This window comes from Lutra lutra, chromosome 3 (assembly GCF_902655055.1).
Source record: "Lutra lutra chromosome 3, mLutLut1.2, whole genome shotgun sequence".
Lineage (NCBI taxonomy): Eukaryota > Metazoa > Chordata > Mammalia > Carnivora > Mustelidae > Lutra > Lutra lutra.
The window spans coordinates 130,690,557-130,715,720 of record NC_062280.1 but is presented as its reverse complement, the minus strand read 5'-3'; the positions used below and the strand labels follow the sequence as shown (position 1 = coordinate 130,715,720).

The window sequence follows — 25,164 nt, the reverse complement described above, 5'->3', positions numbered from 1 at the left end:
ACAATTGCACTACTGGGCATTTACCCCAAAGATAGAGACAGAGTGAACAGAAGGGCCATCTGTACCCCAATCTTCATAGCAGCAATGGCCACAGTCACCAAACTATGGAAAGAGCCAAAATGCCCTTCAACAGATGAATGGATAAGGAAGATGTGGTCCATCTAAAATATGGAGTATTATGACTCCATCAGAAAGGATGAATACCCAACTTTTTTATCAACATGGACGGGGCTAAAGGAGATTATGCCGAGTAAAATAAGTCAAGCAGAAAGAGTCAATTATCATATGGTTTCACTTACTTGTGGAACATAAGGAATAACACAGAGGACATTGGATGAAGGAGAGGAGAAGTGAGTTGGGAGAAAGCAGAGGGGGAGATGAACCATGAGAGACTGTGGACTCTGAGAAACAAACTGAGGGTTTTGGAGAGTTTGAAGGGTTTTGGAGGGTGAGGGGTTGGGAAGGCCTAGGGGTGGGTATTAAGGAGGGCACGTATTGCATGGAGTACTGAGTGTGGTGCATAAACAATGAATTTGGAACACTGAAAAAATAAAATTAAATGAAAAATAAAAATAAAAAGCCAAACTCAGAAACAGATGGTAAAATTATGGTTTTGGGCCTAAGAAGTGGGGAAATGAGAAGATATTGGTCAAAGAGTATGAACTTCAGATTTTAAAATGAGTAAGTTATGGGGATCTAATGTGCAGGATGGTGATTATAATGAGTAATATTTTATTATATATTTGAAAGTTGCTGAGATCTTAATGTTCTCACCATTAAAGGAAATAGTAATTTCATGATGTGACAGAGGTGTTAGCTAAAGCTTTGGTGATAATCATTTGGCAATTATGTGTATCATGTCAACACATTTTACAATATACAACTGACACAATGTTATATCTCAACACCCTGGAGGAAAAAGTACATATATCAGAAAGTTTTAAAGAACTGTGTTAGATTCATACACAGAAATCAGGGCTTTCAGTTAAAAATCCTTAATTCAAGGCTTTCACTACCAATTACAAAAAAGTAACTGATACTAGACTTGCCCTCCCATTGTAAACAACTAGAAAACCAGACAAAATATATATAGCAACTCTATAATGGACATTGGACAGCACGCAGTGCAAGACTGATGTGTGAGAGAAAAGAAACCAGTGACAGAAACTCTAAAATCACCCATGAGTTTTGCCTAGAGGCATTTTCCTGCAGGTAGGAAGGGTAAATGCAGGCAGACAACTACAATGACAATGAGCTGGAGAAAAGAGCAGAATTCAGAGGCTGTGGTGGCTGAATATGCACAGCAGAGATCTGGAAAGAAGAGAGTTATACAGAAAAAGCATACAAAAATCTGCATAAGGATTTTCTTGCATCTTTGTCTGATTACTAAGCCACATAAGCATTGGGCATGACTCCACAAAGCCAGACCACAAAAAAAAAAAAAAAAAAAAAAAAAAAAAAAAAACTACTGGGAAAAGATCTGTTGGAAACTAAAAGCTAAAAAATTACCAGAGCTCACGCAGAGCTGGATGACATTTGATCTCTGGTGATTCAGGTTATAGACACCTCAATGATCTCTAGGGCATTCAGTAGAACACCAAAAATCATGCCTCAGTTTTAAAGCTCAATTACAGATAAAAACTACTCCAAGAAATGGTGAAAAATAAGCAGCCAAAGGGATTAAGCTACTAATCAAATAACCGCTGCTAAAACAAAGTTCAAAACTGTTTAGGGGAGCCTAGGTGGCTCAGTCGATTGAGTGTCAGGCTCTTGGTTTTGGCTCAAGTCATGATCTCAGGGTCATAAGACCCACCTCTGCCACACTCTGCAAAGGACTGTCTCTCCCTCTCCTTCCACCCCATCCCCCATGCTCGCTTATACACTCTAGTAATTAAAAAAAAAAACAAAACTCTTTAAGGGTGCCTGGGTACCTCAGTTAAGTGTCTGCCTTCAACTGAGGTCATGATCCCATGGTCCTGGGATAGAGCCCTATGTGGGCCTCTCTGCTCAGTGCTCAGTAAGGAGTCTGCTTCTCTCTCTGCCCCACCTCCCACTACTGCTCTCTCTCACTCTCTCTCAAATAAATAAAATCTTAAAAAAAAAAAAAAACCTCTTTAAAGACAACTGATTTCAGACATTCAAAAATGTAACATTACAATGTAATATTCAAAATATCCAGCATCCAATAAAAATTCATGGCAGGATACCTGGCCTATGATCAGAAAAAATGATCATAAACAGATCTAGAAATGACTGATATGATGGAAATATCAAAGATTTCAAAAGGGTTATTATTAATATATTAATTAATTAATTAATATATTTAAGAATTTTTTTAAAAATCATGGACAGAATGAGAAATGTAAAATATAACAAAGAACCAAATGAAACTTAACTTCCAGATGGAAAAATTGATTATTTAAAATGACAATTTCACTGCATGGTCTTAAAAGCAAGTTTAACTCTGCAAAAGATCAGTGAACTTGAAGGCAACAGAACCTATCCAAACTGAAGAACAGTGAGAAATGGCAATAACAACAAATATGAAGCAATAAATATGAAGCAATATAAACAGGAAAATACTAAGAAAAATAGTGTCAAGACACATCTTAACAGTTTATTTGAAAGAGAGAGAGGGCACCTAGGTGGCTCAGTGGGTTAAGCCTCTGCCTTCGGCTCAGGTCATGATCTCAGGGTCCTGGGATCGAGTCCCACTTTGGGCTCTCTGCTTGGCAGGAAGCCTGCTTCCTCCTCTCTCTCTCTCTCTCTGCCTGACTCTCTGCCTACTTGTGATCTCTGTCAAATAAATAAATAAAATCTTTAAAAAGAAAAAAAAAAGAAAAAGAGAGAGAGAGAGAACAAGTAGAAGACCAGAGGGAGAGACAAGCGTATTCTGTACTGAGCACTGAGCCCCATGCAGGGCTCAATTCCTTGACCCTGAGATCATGACCTGAGCCAAAATCAAGAGTCAGATGCTTGACTGACTGGGCCACCCAGGGGCCCCAACACGTCTTAATCAACTTCTCAGAAGAAATAACAGAAGGTAGTAGAAGAGCCAAAATCAAGAGTCAGATGCTTGACTGACTGGGCCACTCAGGGGCCCCACACATGTTAATCAACTTCTCAGGAGAAATAACAGAAGGTAGTAGAAGAAATATTTACAGTGCTATGGGAAAAAAAAAAAATAAAAGTAACATCAACCAAGATTTCTATAAATGAAGATAAAAGATACATTCCAGATAAACAAAACTGAGAATTCACTGCTAGCAGACGTTAGCTACAAATATGTCCACCAAGCAAACTCTCAGCAAAAGCAAGCTGGAGAAGCTATCTTAATATTAGATACAGTAGATTTAGTGCAATAAGTATTATCAGAAATAAAGAGGCATGTTTCGTAATGACAAAGGTGTCAATGCATCAGCAAGACATAATAATCCTTAATATGTTTGCACCTAATAGCCTCAAAATGCATGAGGTAAAACCCAAAAGAATAGAATCAGACAAATCCATAATTATGGCTGGAGATTCCAATATTCCTTTCAGTAAATGACAGAAAATTAAAAAGAATAAAGAAGACCTGAAAATGTATCTGGACAATCTTAATTATTTGGAAATTAACACATGTCCAAGTAATGATTCAATCAAAGAAAAAATATCACAGGTGAAATTAAAAAATAATTTAAACTAATGGAAATGAAAACACAAGATACCAAAGTTTATAGAGGAAACTAGATCAGTATGCAGGGTTAAATTTTTAATTTTAAATGATATTAGAAAAAAAATGGTCTAAAATCATTCATCTAAATTTCCATGTTAAGATTCTGGAAAAATAAGAGCAAACTGAATCAAAGTAGGAGGATGGGATTAATAAAGATAAAAAGGTAATCAATAAAATATAAACAGTACAAAAAATCAATGAAACCAATTTTATAGGACCAACTACGACTCTCATATTTTGTTGGTAGGAATGTAAAATGCTACAACCTCATTGGGAAGCCTGTTTGGCAACTTCTTAAAAGTTAAACTTACACCTAGCTTATGTTCAGTCATTCTACTCCTACATATTTACTCAAGACAATGAAAACAGTAAGTCCATAAAAAGACTTACACAACAATATTCAGAGGAAGTCTGTTGATAACAACCAAAACCTGGACACTGAAAGGTCCATCAGTAAGTAAATAGGCTTAAAACATATACAAACATTACTCATTACTGGCCAATAAAAATTGAAATTAGTATAACATTAAGTTTCAACAATATAGAGGAATCTCATTTTTATTTCTGAGACAATGAAGCCTGACAAAAAGACTATACAGTATTTGACTCTACATACAGGCAGAACTAACCTATAATGACAGCAAGTAGATCACTGGTCACTTAGGCCAGGGTAGGGATGGACTGCCTGTAAAGGAATGTGTAAGAAACTTTTTAAGGTGATGAAATCTGTATCCTGATTAGGATAATGGCTACTCTGAATGTTTGTCAAAAATCATAGACTTTAAATGGGTATGTTTTATTATATAAATTATACTTCATTTCTCTAAACCTCAGCCTCTTTATTTTTATAGAACAAAGATAATACCTACCTCCTAGAAATGTAAGGTTATAATAATACGTAAAGTTTCTAGTGCAATGTCTAGCATATGTGGGCATTGCATTCTCCATTAATTCTCCCCCTGAACACTTCCTGTTTATAAGGAGCCCTCAAGTTTGCCAAACAATTATGGTAGCCACTGTTAGAAAGTTGTTCTTAACCTCCAACTGTCGCTCTTTAACCTACACCCACTGATCCTAAGTATATATTCTCTAGAGCAGTGGTTCTCAAACTTAAACTTACATCAGAATTCCCTAAAGAGGTGGTACAACACAAAGATTGCTGAGGCCCGTTCCCATAGTTGCTGATTCAGTAGATGTGGAATGAAAATTGAGAATTTGTGTTTCTTAGTTCCCAGGTGATGCTGGTGCTGGTCCAGAGATTCTACTCTGAGAAGCACTGCTCTAGAGATAAGCAAATTATAAGACCACTCATACTTCCAAGTCCATTATTCTAAACATTAAAAGAAAGTCACCCTATTTTTACTTTTCTTTTTTCCAAATTAAAACATTCTTAGCTCTCCCACATCTCACTTTCCCAGTTCTTTTGTTACAATGTCCGTATATCCTTCCTGGCATATAAGCCCCTCAATGACTGCGACTGCCAACTGGGGCCTAACTTGTACAACCAGCAACAGAAAGGCAATCATCACCTCTCTTGACCTACTTTCCCACAAGCCTAAAATAGTATTAGGCTTTTTTGTATGTGTGCAGCTGTATCTGTCAATTAAACATTTCTTGATTTTTTTTATCACTCACTACTAAAAGAACAGGTCTCCCTGTTACCCTTACAGAGGTAATTTAACTTATATAAATTCAAAATCTTTTATTTGACCTTGTTGGTTTAGCTTATTTTAGAGTCATGCTTCTGTTGCCACAAATTAAAGAAACTGTTCAGAGCCTGATATACAAATCTGTCAAGCAAACTCTTTGTTCCATGAACCAAATTTCTAATGAAAAAAAATGTTGCAAAGGATAGATCAATGACAGAAAAATACACCTGCTCAAAGAGTAATTTCTATACTAATATACCTTTGCTGTGAACCACAAGACACATGTTCTTCAGGAACCTCAAGCATTTATTGAAAACATGCATACTTCTTAGTACCCAACCTAATACCAAATCTGAATCACTGAAATAAAAGTTGGATTTCTGTAGTTTCAACAGAAATGGCTCCAACAATATTCTTCATATTCATGCTATTATATTTCAAAAATCAACCCTTATAGTTCCTGTAGAAATATAGGTCTTGATTGAGGGGAAATATGATTACAGGTAATGACCTGCCAAGCAAAGAGTTATGTGCCTGTGGCCAAAAATGGTCCCTTGGAGGATAGAAAATAATCTCTGCTTTTGCATGTGGTAAATTTCCTCCAACAGATGAAGGAATAAATGGCAAATGAGAGGCCCAGCATTGCGTACTTGGATAGCAAATTTTCAAAGTACATTAAAATGATGTTTCTGGACTCTAAAGTTTCAAGTTGTGTCCTTTCAATATATTTCTTTAGTATGAAGGAACAATTATTTAACTTAAGAGTATAATGTTAATTCACAGGGAGATTATTACCAAAAAAAAAAAAAAAAAACCCACAAATAAGACATGATTAAGTAAAGTAAGTTTATTTTACCTGCAGCTCTTCCAATATAAAATGAATGTAAATGCTGATACTGAGAAATATTAGGAAGAATTAAGGATAGACGTCAAGATGTCAAAACATCATGCCTTCCAATCCATCCTCCATAAACTTCTTATAAAGTGCCATAAATTTGGCCACAAATGCTTCCAAGTGATAAATGGCTTTGCTACCCAGCTGTAGACGATGTTCATAGTAAGCAGCCATCTGGGCCACTTCCCCTTTCAGTTGTCCATCACAATTATGTAAAAGTTCTGAGAGAAGGCCCTGAAAAAAGATAACTAGTAATTAAAAAGTAACCATTTAAAAAAAAAAAAAAGGTGAACAAGTTTTCCCAAATCTTTCATTCTTTTATATGGAATGGCAGTCTTCATCCAAAAACAAAAAATTGTATACCCTTCTATAAAGTAGAAATGTGGCAGTTCTCAATCATATTCCAAATGCCAAATTGAGGGTGCAGAGATATAAATACAAAGATGCTTACTGCAGCATTACTAGTTATAATAATAATCTGTAGAAACCTCCGGTTCCACCAACAGGGTCATATTCAAAAACCTATGCTATAGTCCTACAATGACATTCCATTCATCCACTAGGATAAAACAAACCCATACTGTCATGAAATATCATCCACGCTACACTGTCGAATAAAAAAACACAGTGCAACTATACACACACACAGCCATACATATGGTCTCATTTCTGTGACTAGAATACAGGTCTGTTGAAAGTGCTTACCCTTATGGAAATGGAAGGGTGGACCTTCATTTTCTCTTTTAAATTTAGTATAATTTGAATTGTTTCATGTAGGTATTGCCATGTAATTTTAATAAATACAAACAAAAACCCTGCATTCTCTAACATCCAAGTCAATCAACACAGCTGGCTAGGTAGCTAAAAGACCAAACCTAAGGCTGTGCTTCACAATATCCTACATAGACCAGACTCTGCCAACTTTTTTAATGTCATTCCCCATGTGCACTAACATCGTCATCTGAAATACAGCTCTTAAAAAACATGGGTTTTAACTGTGAGGGTCCACTTACAAAAGGATTTTTTTCAGTAAGTGCAATACTATAAATGTATTTTCCTTACAATTTCCTTAGTAAGTTTTCTTTTCTCTAGCTTACTTTATTATAATACAGTATATAATATATACATATAATGTGTTAATCAAATGTTTATGTTGTCAGTAAGGCTTCTGGTGAACAGTAGACTATTAGTAGTTAAATTTGGGTGTAGTTAAAAATTCTATCCGGATTTCAATTATGCTGGGGATCAGGGCATTAATCCCCCCAGAAGGTGGAAGGGTCACCTGTACTTGTTCCCATTTATTTACATGGTTCTCTTCTTTTAATCCTCCAAAGCTCAGTTTGAACATGCCTTCCTCATAGAAGCTGTTGCTGACTTTCCACAGCCCAACTTCCATTACTATCATTTCACCTTGTTACTTCCTTTTAGCACTTACAAAATTCTGAAATTCTTTTGCTTCTTGTTTCCCATTTCACACCACTAAAATATAAATTGTCTAAAAGCAGGCCCTCCCTAGTCTTCTTCAACACTCCATTAATGGTGTCTGACATAAGGAGAGGCTCAATAAATATCTGTTGAATTAATGAGCTAGATAGAAAGAGATGACAACGTGTCTCAGTACTGCAAAAGTGCTGTGATCACATACCCCAAATCCAAATTTTATGATTATAAATGGCTGAAGATCTGAAATCAGATTACCTTCATTATTATTTCAGGAGGAATACAATGAGTTAGAAGCTCATAAAGTCTTCCACGAACTTCAAGGAGCCTATATAAAACAAGATAATTAATATTTTATAATGAAAAATTAGACATAATTTTTTCAAGTACCTACTCACTGTTTCACTTTATGAGTTAAACAAACAATCCAATACAGAGATTTTCTTAAGTGGCTTATCATTCTTAGCATACACATTTAAGCTTTTCCTAATTTCAGTTCATTTTTCTAAAAATGTTCAGAATTCTTTAAAAGTCAGACATTTATATTCAGACATCTAGAAAATGGTCATGAAAAGATAAATCTCTAATTATACAAGTAAGAAAAGAGAATATAAGCGTGATATGTAATATATGTTACTATCTCAACTGCTAAGTTAAAAAGCAGTGTGGCAGGGAAACAAAACTGTCCTGTCACAGGGCAGTGCAAGAGGTCACAGGTTAAGCACAGAATCAGGTTGCCTAAGTGAATATGAACATTCCAACCTCTGAGATCTTAATTCTAGGCCCTTCTTATAGTAGTTTCAGGAGAGAAAAGGGTAAAGAGGGAAATATACATATGACATTTTAAAACAGGAAGGAAAAAGTGACAAGTAAAATTGTAAATATACATAAAACAATTATCTTTATCTTCCTATATATACTTAGTACCCTAAAGGGAAAATACTGTTTTGAATCTTTACTAAAATAATATCACAGATGTTCCACATTTCAGATCAGAGAAGTGATTCATCTAAGACTTCTTAAAAGTGGAGGCTCGAATCCTTTTCCAGGGACTCTAAGAGTAGGAAGCTGTGCCACAATAAAAGTAAATAAAGTGAAAAAAGAAACTAGCATCTTCTGAGCCCCTGCTATGTGCAAGACACTGTACCAATTTAATTTAGTCCTCACACCAGCTCTGAGTGGGGGCATTATCTCCATTTTTTTTTCGATGAAAAAACTAAGGCTCAGATAGTTTAAGTAACCTCACAAAGATGACTATAGCAGAACCATAATTTAAGAACAGATCTGCCTTACTCCCAAATCCATACCCTTCCAATGTCTGTCAAAGCATTTACTAAACCCATTGCTCTGTAAGAGGCTTACTACAATGTGCCTCACAACACCACTCTTTCACTGAACTGAAGTTCAGAGAGGTTAAGCATCCATTAAAACTCATGTAGTTGAGGTAGAATTTTAATTTCAAGTCGGACTCCAAAGCCCTTGATCCTTCTTGGCCATGGTAGTAGATCTCAAAAAAAAAAAAAAAAAAAAAAGCAACTCTGATTATTAAAAAGAAACAGACACAAATAATAGATGGTATGAAATTGTTTTAATAATTATGCATATAGTTTATTTCTGAAGAGTTAAATCAGGATATATTTCCCTCTACAAATGTGTTATAACTATGCTGTGCTCATCTCATGCATACTACATGCATCTCAGCTTAGTCTTTCATTTCTAGTATGACTTAACTTCTTAAAAATGGATATACTCTACATTTTCTTTGTATCATTGTTTCTTGGGGATTGCAAGTGATTAAGAGTGCAAATTCTTCTGTCAGAGAAACATGGTATTATACAACTATCTCTGATTCTTAACAGAATATCTGTGAATAAGCAACCATCTCCCAAAACAGCAGTTTTCTTACCTACAAAATAATGATATAATACTTTTCTTCATAGGGTTGTTCTGTAACTTAAATGATACCACAATGTGTAAGAACCAACATACTAATTGCTTGCTAAATATTAGTGGCTATCTAAATTAGAAAATTATGACTCTTCTAAAACAAATCAGACAAGAATCAAGACTAAGGGGTCAAAAATAATAAAGTCATTTGGTAATGTGTAAGCCAACAATCAGAATGACACCAGCCCTCCCAATATTTCTGGTCAACCTGGATGCTTTTTGGAACTGAAATTTCTTTTTATGTAACACAATGGAATCAGTTCCCACAACCGTTAGTTTACATAAGAAATAACAGCACCTCTTCTTAAACAAATTTATTTGAGAGCCTCCCAAACTTGTATAGAAAATTGGAAGAAGAGGTAGCAGCATCTAGAAGAATTAAGCAAAGTGATAATCAACTAAAGTATTAAAAACACAGCTAGCAATTGTCAAATATTACATCTTGCATGGAGCTCTCTTAAAATTAGGAAAGTTCTACAACTACTCCACCAAGTTTTCTTCTTTAAAATCAAAAAACAAGAAAGTATCTTCAATATGAAAATATTTAACAAAAGTAAAAGGCTCCTAAAACAGGCTTTGTTTGAATTTTATCTCTTTAAAGCTGAGATTACATCATAGCTTATCAACATTTTACAAAACGGAATGTACACTTTTTCCTAAAGTTAAGGTTTCTTTTCTGAAGAGATTACTTACAATGTTTGGCACTTCTTAAAAACTATTAAATTCTTCAATTAAAATAATTGAATTATAGGCATTCTAGCAAACCCCGATGAAATACTAAGTACCCATTATGTGTGACTATCCACCTCCACTCATCTACATAAGGAGCCAAAGAGTTCATGTTATAATCCTTTTGCAGCATATTTATAAAAACTAGAATTCATCAGATATATCACCCAAGAGGAGAAACATGGTATATTTTTCTCACGATTATTTTCATATGAACGAAAAAGTTTAAACTTGCGTGGCTGAACTCAGTCCAGTCTGTTTCCTAAAGCAATCAACTACCTTCTCTTAATTCCAAAGATGGTTTCTCAGTTCTGACAGGCAGTAAGTAAGAGTAGGAGACTGCACACCAAGGGGCCTTAAAAATCTCCAGGCTTCCCAAAGGTAGTGGGCCTTAGGACCGTCACTCTTGATTTGGAGAAGAGCAGACTGCCCTTCTCAATCAAAGCTATCATAAACCAAACAATTAACGGCTGAAGTATTTTCAGTATGGCCCACTAAAGTAAATGTAAACAACTGTTCAGCAAGTGTGACACAAAAAAACACTTCCTAAATACTGGTGGTATATACATAGTATTATTCTTAACAGAGCTTATCACCATACATGAGCACAGTTTTCCAGTTCTCAAACCATTATCACACAATCTTGCTCTTCACAACCAATGCCCAAGTATTCCTAGCAGGGTAATAACACAAGTGAAAAAGTTCAAACTCTAAGATGAAGTTACCTGAAGAATCTTAGCTAAAAATCAGTAGAAGTCTGATTCATAAGCTGTTGTCTTTTCGGCATGTGATCCATCAATTACAAAGTTATATACTATTCTTTTCAATATCAGAAAACTAAGCGCATTATGTTACATACTAATATTAAGTCATCTGAGATTCTGAAAGGAAAACTAAAACTTCCAAGATTTCTTTCATGTATAAATTCCATATATACCTGTCAATAGCTTAATAAAAGCCATTGATACTACATACCAGCTATTCTGAACCACTAAACATTTAAAATTAAATCATATTTTTTCTTCGAAAGTTTAGTATTCAGATACAAGATTTACTATAATTCTAAATGGCGTATTGGTAGTATAAACGAGCTAATCCAAAACTCACATCATCTGGAGTATTTCCATAATGAAACTTTTGGTTTTTTTTTTTTTAAGATTTTATTTATTTATTTGAAAGAGAGAGAGATCACAAGTAGGCAGAGAGGCATGTAGAGAAAGAGAAGGAAGCAGGCCCCCCACCGAACAGAGAGCCCAACACAGGGCTCGATCCCAGGACCCCGAGATCATGACCCGAGCCAAAGGCAGAGGCTCAACCCACTGAGCCACCCAGGCACCCGCCATGATGAAACTTTTATGGTCATCTTTGATACTATTTACCTTTGTGGAGTCTGCTGACTGACAATAGCATTGGCAGTCTCCCTGAGATACACCTCCCAATCTGTTTCAGGGATTTCTTGATCTGCACTAAAAGGATATCTGCATGTTAAAAAAAAAAAAAAAAATTACACAATAAAGTAAATGGAGTATGCTTCTGTCCCAAAGTGCTTCCTCTGGTAATTGCCCCTTTCACTTACTGTTGCACTCTGCAGGCTTCACACATAAGTAGGGCTTTACGGAGATTCCTACAGGACTTCTCTGCAAGTCTATGAGCCAGTTGTGAAGGAAGATTCAAACCTTCCTTCTTGCACACAGTAGATAATACATGACAAATCTACAAACAAAACATTATTAACAAAATTGGACAATCTGTCAAACAGCGCACGGACAGAATTCTGTTGATAACATCTTCATAGACCTGTTATTTTATTTATTTTGTCACTCCCTATCCTAACTCACATGTTCCTTTAAGCAGAAAGCCAGGGGTCTGGTCTAGCTGTCAGGAAGGGGCAGCAACGGACTCTGCAACCAGAGAAAGACCTGGTTGAAATTCCAAGCCTGCCAGCCCCCTTGGGGGAGCTGTAAGGAAGACACACAGAGCCTCAGGTCTTTTACAAGGACACCACTCACAGGGCTGCCAAGTAGAGCTGCACAGGCTGAATTCTGCATGACTCGGGGGTATTATTTGCATGCACTAAGATGACAATGGTGCCCATAGGAGTGGTGTAACCTGGCAGCCTTGCCTTTTTAACTTTAGTAAATTTTAAGTACATCAAACTAATTTTAACTATATAAAAATGTTTGTAAGTGAAACATTTAATAAAGGTACTTTGCCACTTTGCAACTAACACAGTGTCAGTCGCCTTTTATCCCTACTTTGCATAAAATCACCCAAAATCTATTAGTAGCAGGAAAGCTGCTTATTGTGAGAAATTTGCATTTTTATTTATACATATTAAGAATAAAGGAAAAAAAACATGTATTATGTTGTTTCAGACTAATTTTGGTCCCCTAACTAGGAACAAGGTATTCTCACATTAATCTCCTTGCAAAATCTATATCCTCCAACCTCAAGTCTTTTCCAAAGCCAATTAAATCAGCTTGAAGTAGAAGACACTAAGCAACTAGTCCTTGCCTAGTTTAGTAAAATTCATAATACCTACTGGTTTAAAGTAAAAAAAAAAAAAAAGACTTAAAGAGAAGAACTTCCTAAATACTGATGGCATATACACAGTATTCTTCTTAACAGAGCTTACCGTCACACTTCCTATATAATGATATCTGGCACTTACTACTATATATATTGGTTTATATATCTACTAACAATTAGCATCCAGGTCACAGCTGTCCTTGAATTACTAATACACTTCACTAAGTTTGTATAAAACAAACATGACAGGGATGTACATACAGTACTCACAGAATCCAAAATAATTCCCGAAAAGTTTCACTTGACTTACATCTTCGATGCTGGGAGCAGGCACACGAACCGCCAGGCACCTACTGCGAATCGGTGGTATCACTTTAGATGTAGAATTGCAACACAAGATCAATCTGCAAGTGGACATATACTTTTCCATGGTCCTGCGCAAGGCATGTTGAGCGTCTTTGGTGAGTTTGTCAACCTCTGTCAATAATACCACTAGTCGAGGAGAAACAAAACAAACTTTAACTTGAGTATCTATCTCTTTCTCTTTCTCTTCATTATTTAGAGTGAAATCCTAAATAATAAGTTTGATATACTACTCTTTCCTTGGGCAAGGACATATAAAAGTCTCAGGTATGGTGGGAATAATTTATTCAATTTTTATTTTAAAAATTCCAGTCAGGGTGCCAGGGTGGCTCAGTGTTAAGCATCTGCCTTCGGCTCAAGTCCTAGGATCCTGGGATTGAGCCCCGCATCAGGCTCCCCGTTCGGTGGGAAGCCTGCTTTCTCCCTCTCCCAATCCCCCTGCTTATGTTCCCTCTCTTGCTGTGTCTCTCTGTCAAATAAATAAAATCTTAAAAAAAAAATTTTTTTTAAATTCAATAAAACAAACCTAAGAAACACTAGGCTAAATGAAGTTAAAGATGTTACTTTTTTGTAGAATTCACTGCAGCATTTATTATATTTCTATGAACTAAAAATCACCAATACAGGGAGATACTGTGCTGCATTTCCACAAAATATTTTATCACAGGAGCACCATTTTGTGGAACAATTTAAATCTTATCATTCCTAGAAATGTACTTTGGAAAATACTGATGAAAGAGACATAGTCAATAAGGAATAAAGATATCTGGTCACATACACAGTAAGATTCCACCTGGCCATAATAAAGGACCAGCTTTAAGTTGTTGTAGGTAAGAACTGAGTCCAACTATTGTATTTTTCCTTTTCTTTTTTTTAAAGATTTTATTTATTTATTTGAGAGAGAGAGAGAGAGAGAGCATACGTACAAGCATATGTGCATATGTTCTCAGGGAGAGGGGCAGAGAGAGAAGCAGACTCCCCACTGAGCAGGGAGCCCAACACGGGCTCTATCCCAGTACCCCAGGATCATGACCTGAGTGGAAGGCAGATGCTTAAGCAACTGAGCCATCCAGGTGCTCCTGAATTTTCATCATACTCTGTTACTTCTAGAAGATGGTAGTGGTAGCAGTATACATCTGTCTCTCCCCCATAAAAACAGAGATTTCAAGACCAAAGACTCATCGGTAACATTTATATCAAAACAAAGTGAGAGGTTTTACCTAAAAACCCTGAATATGAGCAAGTGAGAACAAGGAACTATGTGTGGGAGGGTGTGGTAGGGATGTACTAGGTTTTTACAGCCTCGGGTACAGAACCCCAAATCACCCACAAGAGCACACTGTGAAATAAACAGCACCTATGGGGTCCAATTTATGGGTCAGAGCAAAGGAATCTGGATGCAACAAGGTTTGACAGAGCAGTAAACTGAAAATAATAAAATGAAGCTCCATTCCAAGACAATCTTTCAAAATGAGGAGAAATTCTGGAGATAGAAATCCAAATGGAACAGAACAGGGAAAAGAGAAATAAGAGATTGATCCCAAAATCTACCAAAGATAGCACTACAAACCAAATGATATAAAAATAAGTCCTTGGTAGGCAGAAAATAGCAGCATATTTAAAAAATTAACACATCATGACCAAGTGAGATTTACTCTAGAAATACAAAGCAGTTTCACTAGAAGACCCAATATAATCTACAATACCAATACAGCTAAGAAGAAAAATCTTAAAACCTCATTCACAGATGCAGAAGCAAGCATTTGAAAAAATTTAACACACATTTATGTTAGAAACCCTCAAAATATGAACCGATGCTTACTTTCTTATGATCAAATAGATACAACTCGGGCCAAAACCCAGCAACTAAATGACTAAATGGGGAAACTCTAAGGCTCTCCTTCCAGAGTCATGACAAGGACATCTACTACCTTTAGTACTAGTGAACACTGTATTGGAGGTGCCGGCAAATACAATTAGGTTAGAGAAAAAGTGTTTAAAGCCATACAAACTAGAAACAAGGGGAAAATTCATCTCTATTACTCACAGATTGATATAAATACACACACACACCTGAAAATTCAAAAGAAACAATGGAAAGGCTATTACAAACAATAAAAGAATGTAATAACATAGTAATGTATAAAATTAAAACACAAACATCAATAGCTATCACATACAAACATAAAACCTAGAAAGAATATATGAAGACTCCATTTATAGTGGCAAAAAAACAAACAGACAAGGGGCACCTAGGTGACTCAGTCAGTTAAGCGGCTAATTCTTGATTTCGGCTCAGATCATGATCTGAGGGTCTTGGGACTGAGCCCTGAGAACAGGCTCCACACTGAGGCTCCAAGCTCAGAGGGGAGTCTGCTTGGAGATTCTCTCCCTCCGCCCCTCCCCACACTCACTCTTTCTCTCTCTCTCTCTCAAATAAACAAAGAAATCAAAATGTAAAATTATTTTGTAAATGTAAAATTGTAAAATTTTTGTAATCATGTAAAATTATTCTGAAATACAGTGAACTAAGGAGGAAAGGTAAGAAATAGGCTGAAATATTCACAGACAATTCACAAAACAGTAAAAGAAGCAATGAATAAAAGAAAAAAATATCACACTAACTAAAGAAAAAATAAACACAAACTATTTTCTCCACTCAAAATGACAAAGATTAAAACTAATTAAACACAATGGTGATAAACGTCAGGGAATAATGGGCACTCCCAAATACTTCTGGTGGTAGGATAAGTCTACCTTTCGGACGAAGAATTTGACAAAATATATCAAAAGCATTAAATGCTGGCATTTTTATCATCACAAAATCTTCTATGAGAATGTACACATATATATGCATATAAATAATATGGGAAGGTAATGACAAAAATGTCAATGATAATCTCTGGACAGTAAAATTATAATTATAAAATTACATTCTTCTAAATATTTGATAATGAACATATAACTTTGATCCTAGGAACAGTTATTTTTAAATGTTATTTCTTGGGGCGCCTGGGTGGCTCAGTGGGTTAAAGCCTCTGCCTTCGGCTCAGGTCATGATCCCAGGGTCCTGGGATCAAGCCCCGCATTGGGCTCTTAGCTCAGTGGGGAGCCGGCTTCCTCCTCTCTCTCTCTCTCTGCCTGCCTCTCTGCCTACTTGTAATCTCTGTCAAATAAAATAAATAAAATCTTAAAAAATAAATAAATAAATAAATGTTATTTCTTATTTTAAGTATTTTTTCATTATTCATCTAGTTCTAAAATAACAAACAGGTGGTACAAACAATCCTCTCTCCACCAAAATTCAATTCCATTAGGCTACACACTTTCATGAGCAGAGATCATGCCTCTCTTATTCACTTTTATATCCAAAAATAACAAAGCATAATGTTTGCCATAGAATAGGAGATTAATAATGTATTTGCTAAATAGATGGAATTTATGTTTCCCACTACATTTTCTCTTACACTCACTGTGTACAATTTCTTGTCTGCCTTAAAAGAAATCTGTTTATCACATACCTTTAAAATCTCTTTGAGAGTTCGTTTCAAGTTGCTGTGATTGTGCCACTGTTTTCAACATCTCCTGAATTACTACCCGGTCACTATTTCCAGCATCACTACAGAAAACAAAAATAATTGTAAATATAGATGTAACTATTTAGAAAATATTATGCTCTTATTCTTAATCTGTTATTGTAAGAAAAACACTGAAGAGAGTTTATTTAAATTTTAATCAAAACTACTCATACATGGGCGCCTGAGTGGCTCAGTGGGTTAAGCCTCTGCCTTCGGCTCAGGTCATGATCTCAGGGTCCTGGGATGCAGCCCCGAGTCAGGCTCTCTGCTCAGCAGGGAGCCTGCTTCTCTTCTTCTCTCTCTGCCTGCCTCTTTGCCTACTTGTGATCTCTCTCTCTCTCTCTGTCAAATAAATAAATAAAATCTTATAAAAAAAAACCCAAAAACACTCATACCTAATTACATTCACAAAACTTTCAAAGGGAAATATTTTAAGGGTCATTAAAATACAATATATTCTGGGGCGCCTGGGTGGCTCAATGGGTTAAAGCCTTTGCCTTCGGCTCAGGTCGTGATCTCAGGGTCCTGGGATGGAGCCCCACATCGGGCTTTCTGCTCAGCAGGGAGCCTGCTTCCCTTCTTTTCTCTCTGCCTGCCTATGAATAAATAAAATCTTTATTTTATTGTCAAATGAATAAATAAAATCTTTAAAAAAATAAAATAAAATACAACATATTCTAATATTCAATTACAATTTGGTAAGTGACACTGAAAACACTAAACATGTTCTTTTATCAAGTTTACTGTAACTTAAAAAGAGCAATAACTAATCCTTAAGTTTCTTAATTACTTGCAGTGACTCAAAATGTAAAAATAACTCTGAAAAGGAATGTTAATCTCCATTCCTTTTCTTCATCCCCCCAATAATAAAATACCAGCCTAGACAAGTCTGTTCCCAACACTAGCATGGAGCTGATTTAGGGTCTTAGCAAGAGGATGGGATAAGCAAATGGAATTTAAGATAGTCAGAACTCTGTAAGCTACTAATTATAAGCATTATCTGTCATTTATACTCACATTATTACTTTGGCACTTAAAGTCACGCAACTCACAAACCAACATAAGTCACCTAGTTAATTTAGGCTGTCGATTTCAAACCCCTGAAAAACAATCCGCTCCATCTCTAATTGACTGTTCTTCCTACTGAGGAACTCACAATGAGAAACAGAGCAAAACAATCAGCTTTAGTTTATTTTCCCAAACAGCCATCAAATCTTTCTCAATTCACTATTAGATCACTACACCTGGAATGTCTCTTTTATGATTACTCCCTAGTCAAGAATCCAAAACATTTTTCTGTCTATGGAATTAACATTTTCTTCTAATTTTCAGGTTAGACCCTTTCCAACCAAATCTCAGTTCTCTTAATTTTCTTGGACATACATGAGGAAAATAATAACACCTATCTGTTAGGGTTGTTTTAATGACTAAATACAATAATTCATGTAAAGCTGCTCACACAGTGCCTGCTACTGAATACACATTAACTTTTAACTATACTCTTCCTGATCCATTCAGTTTTAAAATGGATGTTCATCCTCATATCTGTTCCATTGCCCAAAAACACTGCCTTTGCCTGAAGATGTCCTTGATTCTGTACTCCTTAAAAAACATTATCAGGCACTGGACAACCCTGAAGCTTTACCCAACTTTGTTCCTAATACATTCACTTCTACAGTATTAAGCAGTACTTTATGAGCTTTCAATGTGCCTTCCAACAGGATCCTAATCTTAATTACTCATGATAAATAGTAGAGACATTGGTTGTTAGACTATTATAACACACTCTAATCAAGAATATGAAACAAAGGAGTGGCAAAAAAAAAAATTATAACCCAAATTCACATTCTGAAATATTCACTCACATTACAAACTTTTTAGACATACTTTACTTTGCTCATCCGTTCTGAATTAGTCAATATAACAAAAATTTAGTGACTATGAAATGTACTCTTATAAAACAGAGTATATTAATTATTAAAATTTAATAGAATTTAAGTCTGTAGAGCAAGAAAATTTAATTATTAAAATTATTTGACTCAGGAATCAAAGACAAAGGGAGAAGCAGAAAGCTTCTAGGCTATTTCACATTGAGCAGCATTACCTTTGTGTATATACTGTGCTTCCATATATGATTCTATTTCAAGAATGGGTTCTACTCTTAAAAAAAAAAAAAGGCTTCATTTCTATATAGTAGCCTTACCTGGGATTAACTTCAAGGTGATAATTGCTTGCAATAGTGCTAATTTCAATTTTCTTTTTAGATGGAGTCTGCAGACAAAGAAAATAGATGTTTTTAATGTTTATTTACTGGCCATTTCTCCTCTTTTCCGTATTTCATTGTTTTTTAAAAAATAAACAATTTATGTTTTATTAAAAAAAAACTTTAGATAACCACCACTAATATTTTAACTTCATTCTTTTCTCAATGTGCAAATAAACACGTTTCTATATAAACTGGATCACATCACACATCCTGTTCTTACTATGATTATTTTTTTCCCTCTACCTCCAGATATCTACAAACCATTCCATTATGAGCAGATCATCACTGTCAACAGTCTGCATATGTCTGTTCAGACTTTACCATAACATATATATGTATATTTATATATACTTTTTATATTTTATACATTTTTATATATTTCTATAGTGTCAATGTTTCTTGTAAAAAAGAGTTATAAAAAAAAGAAGCAATCATATCTGTTTTACTTTTCTTAGTTAACACCTAGGCAATTACCCTCTGACACTGATATAGGGTAGTTGCTTATCAGCCTGTAACTTCGATGTCCCAGAGACAGTCGTACCGATGAGTGTTTGTTTCTTGCTTTTTGACATCTCAAACAATCCCACAATTAATATCCTTCTACATATGTCTAATGTACTGACTTGATTTCTGTGTAACAGATTCCCAAAAAGGAATTTGCTGGATTGAAGGGGATATGTTTTCTAATGTTTTATGTGTATGTGTGTATGTATAACCAGACTGTTTTCAAAAAAACAAAAAACTAACAAATGCCAGTTTTCCATTGGCAACAAATACTCTTCCCCCCACATTCCCCGCCTGCAGGTTTTACATAACGTCCTCAGTTTCTGCCACTTTCCTAATAGACTCACTTGTTTCTCTTCAACTATCACGAATGTCAAACATCTTTACATATGTTTATTGGTTGCTTATATTTCTCTCTTGAGACTTTCATTCAGTTTTCTACTAGGTTATTTGTCTTTCCATTGTTAATTTGTAAAATCTTTTATCTAACTTGTTCCTTTCAAATATTTTTTGACAATTTTTCATTTTTCATTTTTCTACTTATTTTATGTTATCTTCTGTCATACAAACTTGTAAATTTCACATATATATATAAGCACATATATGTGTGTGTGTGTGTATATATATATATATATATACATATATATAAAGGCACATATTTTTTTCTATCACTTCCATGTTTTTATTAATAGGTATTAAAAAAAAAAGTATTCCTGACCATAGGCTATTCACTTAAGTAATTAAGTATTTCATTTTAACATTTAAGACTTTAATTCATATGAAATTCATTTTCACATTTTCACAAATTATGAATCATAGGGATTCAACTTTATTTTCTTCAGGGTAGATAACTAGTTATGCTGGCACATCTTGCTGACTCATGCTTTTAACACTGATTTGAAGCAGCTACCATATTTTGGGCCTCTCTAATAAGTTCTACTGATTGAATTCTCTATTCCCAAGCCAATACAATATTGTTTTGATTACAGTAGCCTTACAATAGGATTTAAGATCTCATAATACAAGTCCCACTTCACAAATCTTTTTTGTATTTTAGCTAGCCTCAGAAATGTATTCTTCCATATGTACTTTAAGATCATTTCCTACAACTAAAAAAATGTTGGATTTTAACTATAATTTACTATAATTTCATTGAAATTTATACTGTAACTTGGATAGAAAAGATTTTAAAGTATTAAGCCTCTGAGCACTTGCTGCAACTTTCCATTTGATTAGCTCTTGTTTTTTGTCCTTTTATAAAATATTAGTTTTCTTCCCACAAATCTACACTCTTCTTGTTAAATTTGTCCCTGCACACTTTTTAAGAATTCCCTCCAGTGTGTACCACCAGCACCTCAAACTCAATGTGTCTAAATACAAGTTCATAAACAGTAGCCTAAAATCCATTTGTCTTCCCAAAGATTCTATTAATAGTACTACTTATCATCCAGTCACTCAGCATACTTTTTTTTCAGTGCCTAATATGTACAAGATGCTACACCACGGCCTATGAAGGATATAAAAATGAACCGCACATGTTCCCTACATAACTTCAAAACAAATAATATCTTGTCAAAATAAAAAAGAAAAACTGTAATCAAGGCCAAACAAAGTAAGTACTCTAAAAAGTATAAACTATGGATGGTAGAAGGAAAAATTAATTCTAAAGGGATTGGGGGCACAACGAGCGGAGGTATTTCAGCTAAATCTTAAACACTGTCTATAAGGAGTATGAAAATGCACTGCATGGTATGAGGCTGGAAAGCTCAGCCAAGGGCAAAGGGCAACATCACAGAAATTCTCTGAACATCCCAGAGCTTCATGCCTCCTTTTCTAAACAGTCAGCTGCCCAATCTCTACCAAGTTGCCTGATTCCGTATTTAAAATTTTTTTCAAAATCACTCCCTTTCCAAACCCACTACTGCTCTCAGAACAATGAATTTAGAGACTTGAGTTCCAGTTCCAGCTGAGGTACTATTATTCACTAGATAATCTAAAAGGAATCCCACCACCTACATTTTACCCAAAAATCTCCTGTTGCTCATATTTTCTCTTTATTATATCTGACTCTGGTCTGGTTTTAATAATTAGGTCTATACATCAGTAGTTCTCAATCCTGTGTACCTGGGTTATCTGTAAAATTCTTAAACACACATGAGCAACAATGGCTGGGGCCACAGGAATATGTATGATGAGGACTGAAAAATCCCTGTTATTTAGAGGTCTCAAAGTAAAATGCTTACTGTGATGGTCTGATGTTCAATTCTTAATTTTTCCACTCCAACACCATAAAGTTCACGTAGAATACACATAATTCTTGTCTTTTTTCCAGCCCCTGATGGTCCATACACTAAGAGATGAGGAAAATCACCACACTGCACCTGGAAAAAAGGGAGGCATTTTCCCTGGTCAAACGACTACTCTAGATAGAATTAAACTACTTTTTAGGTATCAAATATTTTGTGTCTCCACCTCTGAGGTGGAGATACTTAAAAATATATATGTATGAGTATATATAAACTGAGACTTTTTAAAATTAACTGAAATGTTGATTATTCCCCTGGCATTAATTTTATATAATTAAATACTAAGCATAGTACATGCAAGATAACACACCATGTGCTAGAAAGCAAAAACTTCCAAACCAAGTCTGTTAAAATCTCCTAGAGAATTTTTTAAAATAAAAGACTAAATACCACACTCTATCCGTGAGATTATAATTCAGTAACTCTGAGACAGATGCCTGTCTTAGTTTGGGCTTCTACAGTCCCTCTTATAAGAACTAAGTGTATCTGGTTTATTTGAGAGGTAAAGGAAAACTTTGTAGGGGAAAAGGGAAGCAAAGCAAGGTCAGGAAGGCAGCCAATAAGTGTATCATCTGCTTAAATACCACTCTGGGCATCGGGTTGACTTCTGCTGGGGATACTCTTAAAGCCAGTGTGAAAAAAACACCACAGTGTTAACCCATCCAAGAGGTGGGGAAGCTGGAGCATGATATTCTATTTCTCATCAGTCTCTTGATGAAGCTTGCTTGGGAAAGTGGTTGGGATTAAGGGAGGACAATTATTTCCCAGGCATTTCAAGTCTGCTTAGGGATGTCAGCAAAAAAAAAAAAAAAAAAAAAAAGCCTTCAGGACACACAGATCCAGGAAGCTGGAAGTCGGTCTGTGTGCACTCACAAGTTAAGAGCAATGGGATGGAGTAGGGCATTGACAGTACTGCAACAGACTACAAGACTGTGTGCACTTAAACAGCTTCCCAGGTGACTTTGATGATCAGTCAGGCCTGAGAATGAGTGCTATGAAGGGTATAAAAATGATGAAAATACAAACCACAACTTCAAGGACATAATATCTTATGGAGCAAAAGCTTCTATGTAAGCATTATAGAAAAAATAAAATAAGTACCTTAACAGAAGTGACTATTGCAATAAATTTTAATACTTTGTAAACTGATCTGTCTCTACCACTGAAAAGTTTCAAGGAAAGGAACTATTCATCCCAAACAGTGCATGGAAAATAGCAGGTGCTTCACAAGTACTGCTGCCTCTGCTTTTTAAACTCAATCTAGCCAAAATAAAGACTTCACAGTTTCAGTAAGTTGCAGATTCAACAGTATAATGGGTGAACATTTTTTAAAGGCAAATCTATCACACACAAGACCATTATATTAAATTTTTGTCCAAAATATTTACTCCAAATTCAACAAAAAGATGGTCATAGAATAGAAAATGTATCCTATGACTAAGAAAATCAAAATGAAAGCTACTTTGAGAAAACACAATTTGTCTAAACATGAAGTATATAGCTGTAATAGATTTTAAATTAGTATAGATGGAATACCATTAAAAAAAAAGCCCCTCGATCTCACATTATCATTTTTCTAATGACTTTCATATAAGGATGGATGGTTTTTTAAAATTATTATTATTTCTCATTTTTGAAAAATAGTTAACTCTAAAAGAAGGTGGGTATTGAAGAAACAGATCTGAGCAAAACACTTCTGTTAGCATACAGTACTATTAGATTCTTAAAAGGACGGGATAAATAGCTTCCACAGATACCAGATTTTTCTCAAGACCCTTCTTCCTTCTACATTTCCTGAAAGATTCAGTAGAATACACATAATTCTTGTCTTTTTTCCAGCCCCTGATGGTCCATACACTAAAAGATGAGGAAAATCACCACAATGCACCTGGAAAAAAGGGAGGCATTTTCCCTGTTTCGGAAAACATTGCTATTAGACACTTTTACCAACTACAACAAGAAAATACACATCAGGTTGGAGAAAAGAAAAAAAAAATGTTCCATAAGGAATTAAACACAAGGACGACCTAATACAACCTATTTTAGAATTAGAAATTACCTCCGAAATTAGTAAATACCTTCCTTTTTGTAAATAAGGGCAATGACACCAAGAAATTTTAAGTAAACCTGTTAAAAAGTAAAGTCAGATGATGTCACTTCTCTAGCCAAAACCTTCCAATGGCTCCCTATCTCACCCTACGAGGATTTACAGGATCTGCACCTCCCTGGTCCCGCTACACACCCGCAAGATTTCCTACTACGCTCCCCGCTCCCCCAACCCCGGCCTATTACTATCCAGCTACAGTGGCGTTCTTGAGGTTCCTAGAACCGGCCGGGCACACTCCTGCCTCAAGGAGTTTGCACTCGCTGTTCTTTACCTGCTCCACTCTTCCCTCATATTTCTCTACTGGAGGTTTTCTCACTTAGGGTCTGTCAGACCTTAGTTCTCAGAGGACAGTTCTCAAGAGGGCCTTCCATGTTTATAAGCACTGCCCCCGCCCTCCACACTCTTTCCCCCTTCTCTGTTTCATTTTTCACAGCACCTTCCGAAGAGGGTGGACGATGCACCTCTCCCTAGGGGAGCGAAACTCCCGAGCTGGGGCCTACCTTCTCCCCGCTCTCCCCGCCCCCCTCCCGCAGACCCACCAGGTTGCGCAGCTGGGCCGCCTGCTCCTTGTGATAGTCCAGTCGTCCCAACGAGCTGGGCCGGTATTTGTCCACCCAGAGGCTCATGACAGCTGGGACTCCCGGGGTTTGACGCTTGAAAGTCCCGCGCGCGGGCGATCTCTCGGTCCGGAAGCGGAGATGTGTTCTCCCGCGAATTCCAAATCTCGTGACGTCACTACCGGCCCTGTCGCGTACGCGACTTAAGGTCTACTACGGAAGCTGGATGGGGACAATATTAGCCGCAGTGTTGGCACCACCTAATTATTGATGTTCATTGTTTATGTAGTCATTTTTGTTGCTCTCACTTCCAATGATAGCGCAGAGAGTACTACACAAAATTGGAAATTTGGCTCTGATATTCCCGATTTCAAATGCAAGTACCTCAAAGAAGCCACGTTCCTCGATTAATTTCTTTTGTTAATTCGTTCATTCACTCATTCGTTCTGCAGAAACCTGCAAAATATCTACTGTGTTGAGCGCAGCGCTGTCCTTGGCTCTAGAATATATACGACTTGGGGCATTTCTCACTGGACAGGCTCTCATAAAGCTTTTTAAATAAACTACTAAAAATAA

General features: G+C 35.9%; 1 protein-coding gene across 3 annotated transcripts; it reads right to left on the bottom strand.

Moving 5' to 3' along the window:
- Nucleotides 1-6,194: 6,194 nt before the first annotated feature.
- RFC3 (replication factor C subunit 3) lies at nucleotides 6,195-24,737 on the bottom strand. 3 transcript variants are annotated; one of them, XM_047723132.1, is made up of 9 exons: nucleotides 24,571-24,737; nucleotides 21,862-21,999; nucleotides 19,052-19,119; nucleotides 16,792-16,889; nucleotides 13,218-13,399; nucleotides 11,955-12,091; nucleotides 11,758-11,856; nucleotides 7,961-8,030; nucleotides 6,195-6,496 (listed from the first exon to the last, which is right to left on the bottom strand). In XM_047723132.1, exons 1-9 carry the CDS (start codon nucleotides 24,655-24,657, stop codon nucleotides 6,305-6,307), a joined length of 1,071 nt encoding a protein of 356 aa, XP_047579088.1. In that variant the 5' UTR covers nucleotides 24,658-24,737; the 3' UTR covers nucleotides 6,195-6,304. The 3 variants fall into 3 exon arrangements, with proteins under 3 accessions (XP_047579088.1, XP_047579089.1, XP_047579090.1); XM_047723133.1 differs by having other exon boundaries at nucleotides 6,305-6,510; XM_047723134.1 differs by lacking the exons at nucleotides 6,195-6,496; nucleotides 7,961-8,030 and adding an exon at nucleotides 8,909-10,018.
- Nucleotides 24,738-25,164: the final 427 nt, after the last annotated feature.

Excerpts from the sequence above, each read along its gene's own strand:
- RFC3 (XM_047723132.1), bottom strand. The coding sequence starts at position 24,657 with ATGAGCCTCTGGGTGGACAAATACCGGCCCAGCTCGTTGGGACGACTG. Across the intron at positions 12,092-13,217 it reads CTGCTCCCAGCATCGAAGAT|ATTTGTCATGTATTATCTAC; the intron begins GTAAGTCAAGTG and ends TTTTGTTTGTAG. Across the intron at positions 6,497-7,960 it reads CTCCTGAAATAATAATGAAG|GGCCTTCTCTCAGAACTTTT; the intron begins GTAATCTGATTT and ends ATCTTTTTTCAG.